Genomic DNA, 11,636 nt, shown 5'->3' on the forward strand with positions numbered 1-11,636 from the left:
CCCAAATATGGCGATCAGCTGAACCCTGAGCATGCGGGCAAGATTCTCCAGCCAGACCCTCCAGAAAAAGTTCTCTGTAGTAACTTTTAATATCCCATTATTGACCATTGTTACTAATTACCAGCGATGGCACGTTATTGACCTATTGACTAAAATCATGTTATCCCATCAAACCATCCCCTCCATAAACTTATCAAGCTTAATCTTAAAGCCAGAGAAGTCTTTCGCCCCCACTGTTTCCCTCGGAAGGCTGTTCCAGAACTTCACCCCTCTGATGGTTAGAAACCTTCGTCTAATTTCAAGCCTAAACTTCCCGACGGCCAGTTTATATCCATTTGTTCTCATGTCCACATTAGTACTGAGCTGAAATAATTCCTCTCCCTCTCTGGTATTTATCCCTCTGATATATTTAAAGAGAGCAATCATATCCCCCCTCAGGCTTCTTTTGGTTAAGGTAAACAAACCGAGCTCCTCGAGTCTCCTTTCATACAACAGGTTTTCCATTCCTTGGATCATCCTAGTGGCCTTTCTCTGTACCCGTTCCAGTTTGAATTTATCCTTTTTAAACATGGGAGACCAGAACCGCACACAGTACTCCAAATGAGGTCTCACCAGTGCCTTGTATAACGGAACCAGCACCTCCTTATCCCGACTAGAAATACCTTGCCTAATGCATCCCAAGACCGCATTAACTTTTTTCATGGCCATATCACATTGGCAGCTCATAGTCATCCTGTGATCAACCAGGACTCCGAGGTCCTTCTCCTCTTCCGTTACTTCCAACCGATGTGTCCCCAGCTTATAACTAAAATTCTTGTTAGTCATCCCTAAATGCATAACCTTACACTTCTCACTATTAAATTTCATCCTATTACTATTACTCCAGTTTACAAGGTCATCCAAATCTCCCTGCAGGATATCCCGATCCTTCTCCGAATTGGCAATACCTCCCAACTTTGTGTCATCCGCAAACTTTATCAGCACACTCCTACATTCAGTTCCGAGGTCAGTAATAAATAGATTAAATAAAATCGGACCCAAAACCGAACCTTGAGGAACTCCACTGGTAACCTCCCTCCAACCTGACAGTTCACCTTTCAGTACGACCCGCTGCAGTCTCCCCTTTAACCAGTTCTTTATCCACCTCTGGATTTTCATATCGATCCCCATCTTTTCCAATTTAACCAATAATTCCTCATGCGGTACCGTATCAAACGCTTTGCTGAAATCGAGCTATATTAGATCCACCGCATTTCCTTTATCTAAAAAATCTGTTACTTTCTCAAAGAAGGAGATCAGGTTGGTTTGGCACGATCTACCTTTCGTAAAACCGTGTTGTAATTTGTCCCAATTGCCATTGACCTCAAGGTCCTTAACTACTTTCTCCTTCAAAATTTTTTCCAAGACCTTGCATATTACAGATGTTAAACTAACAGGCCTGTAGTTACCTGGGTCACTTTTTTTCCCCTTCTTGAAAATAGGAACCACATTAGCTATTCTCCAGTCAAACGGTACCACCCCCGAGTTTACCGATTCATTAAAAATTATCGCTAACGGGCTTGCGATTTCTCGCGCCAGTTCCTTTAATATTCTCGGATGAAGATCATCCTGTCCGCCCGATTTAGTCCCATTAAGCTGTTTGAGTTTGGCTTCTACCTCGGATACGGTAATGTCAACCCCCTCCCTCCTTTATTCCCATCCGTCACGCTGCCACTATTCCTAAGCCCTTAATTAGCCTCATTAAAGACCGATGCAAAATATTCGTTTAGACATTGTGCCATGCCTAGATTATCCTTAATCTCCACTCCATCTACAATCTTAAGCGGTCCCACTTCTTCTTTCTTTGTTTTCTTCCTATTTATATGGCTATAAAACCTCTTACTATTGGTTTTAATTCTCCTTGCAAGGTCCAACTCTACACGGCTTTTGGCCTTTCTCACTCCATCTCTACATGCTCTGACTTCAATAAGGTAGGTTTCTTTGCTGATCCCTCCCATCTTCCACTCCTTGTACGCTTTCTGTTTTTTCTTAATCACCCCTCTGAGACGCTCGCTCATCCAGCTCGGTCTAAATCTCCTGCCCACTAACCGTTTTCCTTTTCTCGGGATACAGGCCTCCAACAGCTCCTGCAACTTCAACTTGAAATAATCCCAGGCACCTTCCACCTTTAGATCCATAAATATGTTAGTCCAATCCACTTCCCTAACTAGTCACCTTAATTTACTAAAGTTAGCCCTTTTGAAATCGTAAACCTTAGTCTCCGATTTAATTCTGTTAATCCTTCCATTTTAGTTTAAACCAAATTAGCTCATGATCACTTGAGCCAAGGTTGTCCCCTACAACCATTTCCTCAACGAGGTCCTCACTACTCACCAAAACCAAATCTAAAATGGCATCCCCCCCTCGTCGGTTCAGCAACTACTTGATGAAGGAATTCATCAGCTATCACGTCTAGGAAAATCTGAGCCCTATTATTGTTACTAGCATTTGTTCCCCAATCTATATCTGGGAAGTTAAAGTCTCCCATGATTACACAGTTCCTATTAGTATTTACTTCCCTAAAAACATTAAAGAGTTCTCTGTCCATATCCAGGCTAGATCCCGGCGGTCTATAGCACACCCCAACCACTATCCCAGGGGAGGCTCTAGTAGTTCTTTTACCCAGTGTGAGTATTGCCCAGACAGACTCCGTCTTATCCATTCCATCACTTATTATTTCTTTACAGTTTACCTCATTATTGACATAGAATGCTACTCCACCACCTTTGCCTTTGTTCCGGTCCTTCCTAAACAGCACATACCCTTCCATACCTGTACTCCAGTCATGACTACCGTTCCACCACGTTTCGGTTATTCCTATGATATCCGGTTTCATTTCTCAGACCAGGAGCTCCAGTTCCTCCATTTTGTTACCTAGGCTTCTCACATTGGTGTATAAACATCTTAATTTATGCCGTTTGGCCTCTCTCACATTCGTTGTCCAATTTGGTACGGACACCGTACCGCCAGTATGACCTATTAGTCTAGTATCCATCCACCCGCTCCTCCTTATGTCCAATCTCTTCCCCCCGGCTATATCCGTTCTTATCTCATCGTCCTCCCTCTCAATGTTATAATCTGGTGTGGAGATTAACTGGACATCTCCCCACCGTCTCCCCCAAATTCCTAGTTTAAAGCTCTTTTGATGAGATGTGCCAGCCTCCCTCCCAGAAGTCTATTTCCTTCCCTACTTAGGTGAAGTCCGTCCCGTGAGAACAGTTTTCTGTCCCCGAAAGCCTCCCAATGGCCAGACATCCCAAAGCCCTCTTTATAGCACCACTCCCGTAGCCAACTATTTATCATCACAATCCTGTCACCCCTTTGCTGCCCTTCTCTAGGAACAGGCAGAATCCCACTGAAGATGATCTGAGCCTTGATTTCCTTAAGCGTCTTCCCCAGCCTGGCATAATCTCCCTTGATTCTCTCCAGCGAGAACCTAGCCGTGTCATTTGTTCCTACATGAAGGATGATCAAGGGGTTCTTACCTGCTCCTTTTAGGATCCTTTTCAACCGCAGGTCCACATCCCGTATCTTAGCGCCCGGTAGACAGCACACCCTTCTGTTCTCTGGGTCCGCCCTGGTCACAGGCCTGTCTAACCTCCTCAGTAAGGAGTCCCCAATCACGTAAACCTGCCTTTGCCTGGTGACAGTGCGATCTACTAATCTATCCCCTGTTCCCTCTAGTTGCAACCCCTGTCCATTCCTGTTTTCCCTTATAATCCCCCTTATGCCATCCTGTATCCTCCCGGGGCCCAGATTTGGTGCTGTCTCCATCAACTCCTCCCCTCTTTCTCTGGGACTAGCTGCTTTTCTCTTCTTCCTCACCCTCCCACCTTCAGTTACCACCTGCTGCACCCCTTCCTCGTTTTCCAAAAACCCAAACCTGTTCCTGAGCTCTATTTCTCCTTCACTGGCCCTCCTTTTCCTTGGCCTGCTTCTCACGGTCACATGCTTCCACTGCCCTTGTTCTCCCCCCGGCATTCCCCCCTTTGCCCCTGCTTTCACCTGTACCCCTGAGCATTCCCCTTCAGCCACTCCTTGCCTTTGCTCCATCAGCTGCTCAAACCCCCTTCTAAACTCTACCAGGGTATCTATCTGCATCTCCAAACCTCGGATCTTTTCTTCCAGCAGCTCTGTTAGGCGGCACTTCATACAGACATATCTCTGTTCAGGCACCCCCGCTAGGACCATGTACATACCGCAGCTGCCACATGCAATCATCTGCATTGTGTCCCCTGTTGCTTGGCTCATGGCTGCTGTTGTCTGTGCCCACCTGCTCACCTGTGCCCTCCGCACCTGGGGTAACACAGCACACGGGGCACCATGCCCTCCTGCCTCCCCTTCCACCTCCCCCTGTGAACTCCCACTCAAACTCCCCTGTTAGCAGCATATGGACTGCATGACCAACTGGAATTGATGGCAAAACATTGCCATTATGCAGTAAAACAGCTTTAAGACTCGTCTTCAATGAATCAATTAACAGTCTCCACTCGTCTAGATTGTGAACGATGTTGAGGGCTGCCATCACACCATCGATGTTGCTGCAGGCTACAACATCACCTTCCATGAAGAAGAATGGGACAAGATCCTTTTGATGGTCACGGAACATGGAAACCCTAACATCACCTGCCAGGAGATTCCACTGCTGTAGTCTGGAGCCCAACAGCTCTGCCTTACTCTTGGGTAGTTCCAAATCCCTGACAAGGTCATTCAGTTCACCTTGTGTTATGAGGTGTGGTTCAGAGGAGGAGGATGGGAGAAAATGTGGGTCCTGTCACATTGATGGTTCAGGACCAGAAGTTTCATCCTCTTCCTCGTCTGACTCAAGTGAGAATGATTCTGGTGCATCAGGAACCGGCAGTCCTTCTCCGTGGGGTACTGGGCGTATAGCTGATGGAATGTTTGGATAATGCACAGTCCACTTTTTCTTCTTTGACACACCTTTCCCAACTGGAGGTACCATGCAGAAGTAACAATTGCTGGTATGATCTGTTGGCTCTCTCCAAATCATTGGCACTGCAAAAGGCATAGATTTCCTTTTCCTGTTCAACCACTGGCAAAGATTTGTTGCACAAGTGTTGCAGCATATGTGTGGGGCACACCTCTTGTCCTGATCTCCAATTTTGCAGCCAAAATAAAGGTGATAGGCTTTCTTAACCATAGCGGTTATACTGCGCTTTTGTGATGCAAAAGTCACTTCACCACAAACATAGCAGAAGTTATCTGCACTGTTCACTCAAGTACGAGGCATCTCTGCTCACTTTGGCTAAACAGAAATTTGTCCCTTTGCAAAATCAAACACTGACAAATAAGAGAGCACGACACTGGAGGATTTCTAGAGCTAATATAGGGCAATTTGTTTAGCTGAGTGATGTAAGCTTCGTTATGATTGCATCATCCATGACTTCTAGGAATAACATGATGCAATTCATATCATGTATGACGCAATACCAGCTTCAGATTGCATCATTCATTGTTTTGCCTAAAAAGCAAGTACTGTCCAAACCCAGTCATAGATTTATTCATAGATCCAGTCAAAGACGTATTTTAGTCATTTCTGGTTTAAATTGAGATCCCTTCCCTTTATAACTCACTTATCCTCTGCCATTCCCAAGTCAAGGGTCGTATATACTGACCCAATAGCATATCTTGAAAACTAGAGCCAATCAACAATTTTAAGCATCATTTTCGTTCTCAGTGACCCAGAATTAGTAAAGTTTGACTACATTTATTTCAGAAGCATTTTGGCTGTAGAGCAGTGTAATTATACTATTATGATTATTCTGGTAACCTATGGAAACATGCAACTACAGAGCTCTACTGGCAAATACCCACACAAAGAGTTTGTTAAACTGGCCTTAAGATTAAGAAAGTATCAAACTTTTAACCTGAAAGAACGTTATCATTTTAAAAAGAAAGATTAGAGAACCAGGAAGTTAAACAATTTATATTTAAAAAACCCAAACATTGGAAGTTTGGGAATTCACAGTTAAGGCCCATCAAATACCGTATATACTCGATCATGAGCCGGTTCGTTATAAGCCGATACACCCCCGCCCCCGCCAAGATGGATAAGTAAAAACAGTAATTTTTTATGACCCATTCATAAGCCAACCCTATAATTCAGGAGTTGGCAAACTTTGGCTCCCAGGCCATCAGGATAAGCCACTGGCAGGCCAAGACAGTTTGTTTACCTCGAGCATCCGCAGGCACGGAGGTAAACCTAACAAAGTCTCCCAGCCCACCAGCGGCTTATCCTGACGGGCCAGGACAGCAACTGGTGGGGAAATTTTGAGGTGGGGGGGGGGGGGGGGAAGCTGGGGGTCAGGGGAATAACCCCTGTGACCACTTCCCACATGACCCCACCCCTAGCCTGGGACCCCCACACTCTTCCCATCCCATCCCTTCCTACCTTAGCTGGGGCGGGCCAGGTGAGGATGTCTCTGGCCTGGCCAGGTGGCACGGCCGCAGCCTGCTCCACCCCCCCCAGCAGCGCATTCACCCCCACCATTGTCACTGCATGTGCTCCTAGGGCCCCTCTCAGGTCCAGGAATCACCCTCGCCTCCCCCATAGTGGGTGCCGGAGGGTGCTGCGTGGGCGTCCTCCCCTGCTGTTGCCCCTGACTGTAGCCTTACTGGGGGTGAGGGATGGGGCTGCCCCTTGCCCAGCATGGGGCAGGAGCGGTGACTGTGGGTGGGGGGGCCCCCTGTGCTGCTGGAGGGTCCCATTAGAAAATGAAAGGGTCTGAGGGGGAAGGGCAGGCTCAGAGTCTCTGCCCTGGCAGTGGAAATGGGGGGCACTAGGACCCTGCGGCAGGGAGGCAACATGGAGCTGCACACAGAAGAGACAGGGACACTCTGCTCTGGGGCCTGCTGGTGAAAGGCAAGCGGGGGCAGCAAGTCAGGCTGTGGGACACTCGGGGAAGGTATGAGGGGGCCGCAGGTGGGGCCGGGGGGGGGACACACCCGGCCCCAAGTATTGCTGGAGCTGGGCATCTGTCTCTGAATATTGCTGGTGCCCGAGCACTACGTGGGTATGGAACTCGCCGCCTATGTCTATACCCATTCATAAGCCGAACCCCTTCTCTGATCCTTCCCTTTTTTACAAAAAAAAATTGGCTTATGAACGAGTATATACGATAAGCTATTCTTCCCAATCAGTAGCTCTTCTGTGAAAGGTACAAATGGAGACCAACAAGTATCCTTTTAGCATGGCTGGTTGCTATTTATAAAAATAATTACCTCACAGTTTCAAACAGGTATCTTGAAATCCACATCTGAAATCATGTATTTTTGGAGTTTCCCCTCAACACTTAAGTGGTATACCACCTTTGGCTGTGGACATATTATTTAATCCATATGACCCACTCATGTTGCAGAGTATATATTTCTGAGGCCAGATGGTACACTATGACAAATATGATGTGCCTTGTAATAATTTCAAGAACTGTATGTTGGCTTGGATAAGGAATGGTATTTTCTGTATGAATATTCTGGTTTAAGCGCTTCTCACTAGGAGACTTTCTGGGATGGATCAGGAAAGAAGGAGGCAATGGCTCAAGATAGTCCCTATCAGTTTTCACTTACGCTCATCTTCTTGTAGAGCCCATAGTGAAGCACCAGACTGTGGGTCAGTGCCAAGCGATGAGGCTTCATGGGATGTCCTGCCCCTGGAAAGAAAAAAAGAAGACAGTCAGCACACACAGTGGATTCAAAGCTAGACACACCACTCCCTGCCCCCCCGCAACACACAGAACCTCCTCTTCCTGCCCTCTCCCCCCCCCCCAAACAGGACCACCTCCCCCTGCCTTCTCCCACCCCCACCCTCTCCACACACAGGGTCAGCTCCCCTTGCCCTCTCCCGCCCCCACTCCCCCCGGCCTACCTCCAGGCCAGGGGTGGGCAAACTACACCCGCGGGATTGCCCCCGTTGAGCCCCGCGCCGGCTGGCATCACGTCCCTGCGGCCGGGGGAATGGGGGGAAGAGAGGGCTCCGTCTGTGTGTTGCCCTGGCTTCCAGGCACGCCCCCCACAGCTCCCATTGGCCAGGAACAGGGAACCACGGCCAATGGGAGCTTCGCGGGAAGTACCTAGAGGAGCGCATTTTTGCCATGCGGAGCCCTGCAACCCCCTCCCCCAGGGGCCACAGGGACATGGTTCCAGCTACTTCCCGGAGAGGAGCGGGGCCCGCGCTGCTGCCATCCCGGAGCCCGAAGCCCTCCTGCACCCCGCCCCCCAACTCCCTGCCCTGAGCCCCCTGCTGCATCCCACACCCCTTCTGCACCCCAACTCCCTGACCTGAGCCCCCTGCCTGCACCCCAACCCCCTGCCATGAGCCCCCTGCCTGCACCCAACACCCCTTCTGCACCCCAACCCCTTGCCCTGAGCCCCCTGCTGCACTCCACACCCCAATCCCCTGCCCTGAGCCCCCTGCTGCACCCCACACCCTGCCTGCACCCCAAATCCCTGCTGTACCTCAACTCCCTGCCCTGAGCCCCCGCCACACCCCTCATGCACCCTCTAGGGGCAGGGAAGGGGTCGAGTTGGGGTGGGGACTTCGGGGAAAGAGTTGGAATGGGGGCAGGGAAGGGTGGGAAGAGGAGGGGCCTCATGGAAGGGATGGAGTGGAGGCAGGGCCGGGGGCAGCGAGGGTGTGTGTGTGTGTCAGTGATGCGGCCCTTGTGTCAATGAACAAGCCCTCATGTGGCCCTCGTGGTCATTTGAGTTTGAGACCCCTGCTGTAGATGTATTCCAGAGGGCCTTTTAAGCCAACAAACTCACCTATACTGCTAGGAACCTGATATATGGACTTTGAAGTCTTTGTATGTATGTGACTGTTTTACCATTTAACATCTCTCTTCTTGGTCATTCTTTTTTCTTTATAAACCTTAGTTTCAGACCAGGGGTGGGCAAACTACGGTCCGCAGGACACATCCGACCCACCAGACAATTTAATCTGGCCTTCGAGCTCCTGCTGGGAAGCAGGATCTGGGGCCTGCCCCGCTCCCCGCTCCATCCGAGGAGCAGGGTCAGCTCCGTGCATCTCCTGGAAGCAGCGGCACATTCCCCCTCCAGTTCCTATGTTTAGGGGCAGCTAGGGGCCTCCGCGCATTGCCCCTGCAGCTCCCATTGGCCAGGAACTGCGGCCAATGGGAGCTGCAGGGATGGCACCTGTGGACGGGGCAGCACACCCCCCCAGCTGGAGTCCTCGCCCCCACCGCACCCCAACCCCCTGCCTGGAGCCCCCTCCCTCACCCCAAACTCCTCATTTCTGGCCCCACTCCAGAGCCTGCACCCCCAGCCAGAGCCCACATCCCGTCCTGCACCCCAACGCCAATTTCATGAGCATTCATGGCATGCCATACAACTTCCATATCCCGATGTGGCCCTCAGGCCAAAAAGTTTGTCCACCCCTGTTTAGACACTAAAGGATTGTCTGTCAGCGTGGTATTTTGGGTCCAAAGAACATTTTGTGTATGTGAGTAGAGTTTTAAAATAACTTCTCACTGTACTGGATCTAGGTGCTGTTTGGGAGCCAGAGAACTGGAATGCAATAAATGGGGCTGTGTGATTTCTTTTTTTGCTTCTTGATAACCAGTGTGGGGGAGCAGAAGCACAGTCTGTGACTGGTTGGAGAGTTTAACTTCAGTGTTACCCACTAGTCTTGGGAGTATCTGCTCTCCCTTTTGCAGCCTGCCCTGACCTTGGCATTTCCAATGAGGGCTGCCCCAGGCACCAGGGGTCACATTGGCATAGTCTTGGCAGAATCCACAGAACCAGATCATTTGGGTTTTGGATCAGAACCTCATGCCAAATTCCAAATTTTAAAATTTTGATACTGAAAGTGTTAAAGGTTAATGTTAGTCACAATGAGTGATCCACAATCAAAACTATAAGCCCTGAGAGATAGCCAGCATCTTCAGCGTGAGAGAGAAATGGCAGAACTTTGAATGCAAGAGAAGCAAACCTTGGCCCAGCTGGAAAAAGAAGCTGAGGAGAGAACCAGAGAATCTCACAGGAGGCAAATGGAGCTGCTGCAAGCTGAGACCCAAGTTGCCAAACTTAAACTTCAAATCAAAATAATGAAAGAACAGCAGGAACTGTGTTCACCTGGAAGCCCAGCTCCTCTCTACAGCAATGATGTCTCCAGAACAGAACAGAATCTGTTCAGTTTATAAGAATGTTGGTATGTTGTTTAATAATGATGTGGTAACTATGTTTAATCCAAGTAATGTCATAACCCAGTCCCAGAAAAAGTATGAATGTAAATCCTCTATTATTTGTAACTAACAGGGAGATTTTTGAGGGGGTGTTTGACTCTAGGCAGTTCCATGTGTTTAACCAGGTATACTATAACAAGGAAGAGTGTGTCTCTAGCCTTGGGATTGTGGAAAATAGCTGTTTGTCCAGTCAGAAAAGCAGTTTATATAGTGAAGACATTTCTGAAGGTTCGTCTAGTATCTCAGAAGTGACGCTGGAATTAGAGGAAGTGCAGAAAGCAGCTCAGGAAAACATTTTTTAGAGCAAATTAAACTTGATGGTCAGTTTGAAGCCCTAACTGAGGAAGGTAAGGGTAGATTTCTGGTGGGTGATGGATTGCTGGCAAGTGAAATTTGTAAAAGTGAGCCTGAACCAGGTAAAAGTGATGAGCCACTGTTTGTGGAAGGCAACAGTTTATCTGTTGAAGGAAAAACTGTTTCCAATTGTTTATCTGTTGCAAATAGCAGTGTGCCTAATGAAGGAGAATGTACCTCCAGTCCTTTGTGGAACACAGAAGGTACCTCTTGGCCTATGATGGTTGAGGATATTTCAGTTGTTCCAGTGGTGATTCTGGACTTAACTGAAACCCAAGAAGGAAGTGTTCATAAGCTTGTGTGCGGTAACCTGCATATGGCCAGTGAGAAAAGCTACAGAGGGAAAGAGCGTGTCCCCTCCAACCCTTTAACCCTGGAGTGTAGCAGCTTGCCTGAAAGGGGGTTATGTGAAAGTTCTCTTAATGTTCCGGAGATGATCCTGGGTGTAAGTGAAACTCAGAGGGAGTTTATTGTAGCTCCACAGAGCAATGCTCCCTGCCCGCCGGTCCCCTACCCGCCCAAGGCCCGCTCCCTACCCTCCACCATGGTCCGCTCCCTGCCCCCGGTTCTCTACCCGCCCAGGGCCCGCTCCCTGCCCCCCGCCCAGGGCTTAGGACGGGGCCGCGGGCCCCACGCCTCTCACCGTAATGGAAGTTGCCCACGTCCGGGTCATAGAAATAGGCCACGGTCTTAGCCATGGCGCGCCGCCGCCAGGACCCGCCGCCTGCCCCCTCCGCCCACAACCCGTGACATCACCGCGCCGCGCTCCAAGTCCCGCCCCCAACGCCGAGAGCTCGCACGAGCCCACCCCGCCGGGCCTTGCAGAGCCGACGATCCTTGGTTCGCGACCAGTCCCGTCCTCCCGCCCCGCTGCAACCAGAGTTTTTGCGCGCGCAGATAGAGCGGATGTGACCTGGCTGTCGTCATGGCGCAGCCTCGGGGCTCGTACCCGGCAGAGCCTGGCGCGACCCCTCCTCCCCCCCGGGCTGGGGAGCCGGAACGGGCTGACACCGGGAAGGGCTG

General features: G+C 49.6%; 1 protein-coding gene across 1 annotated transcript in view; it reads right to left on the minus strand.

The window, feature by feature from the left end:
- The window catches only part of HDAC3 (histone deacetylase 3), a 30,862-nt gene extending 19,506 nt beyond the window's left edge, over positions 1-11,356 (minus strand). Inside the window, exons 1-2 of the mRNA XM_034779295.1 lie at positions 11,257-11,356; positions 7,627-7,709 (exon numbers count right to left, since the gene is read on the minus strand). Coding sequence (XP_034635186.1) covers positions 7,627-7,709; positions 11,257-11,311 — 138 coding nt within the window. The 5' untranslated portion in view covers positions 11,312-11,356. The remainder of the gene's footprint in view (positions 1-7,626; positions 7,710-11,256) is intronic.
- Between the last annotated feature and the right edge of the window lie 280 nt (positions 11,357-11,636).

The sequence above is a fragment of the Trachemys scripta genome, chromosome 8 (genome assembly GCF_013100865.1).
Source record: "Trachemys scripta elegans isolate TJP31775 chromosome 8, CAS_Tse_1.0, whole genome shotgun sequence".
Lineage (NCBI taxonomy): Eukaryota > Metazoa > Chordata > Testudines > Emydidae > Trachemys > Trachemys scripta.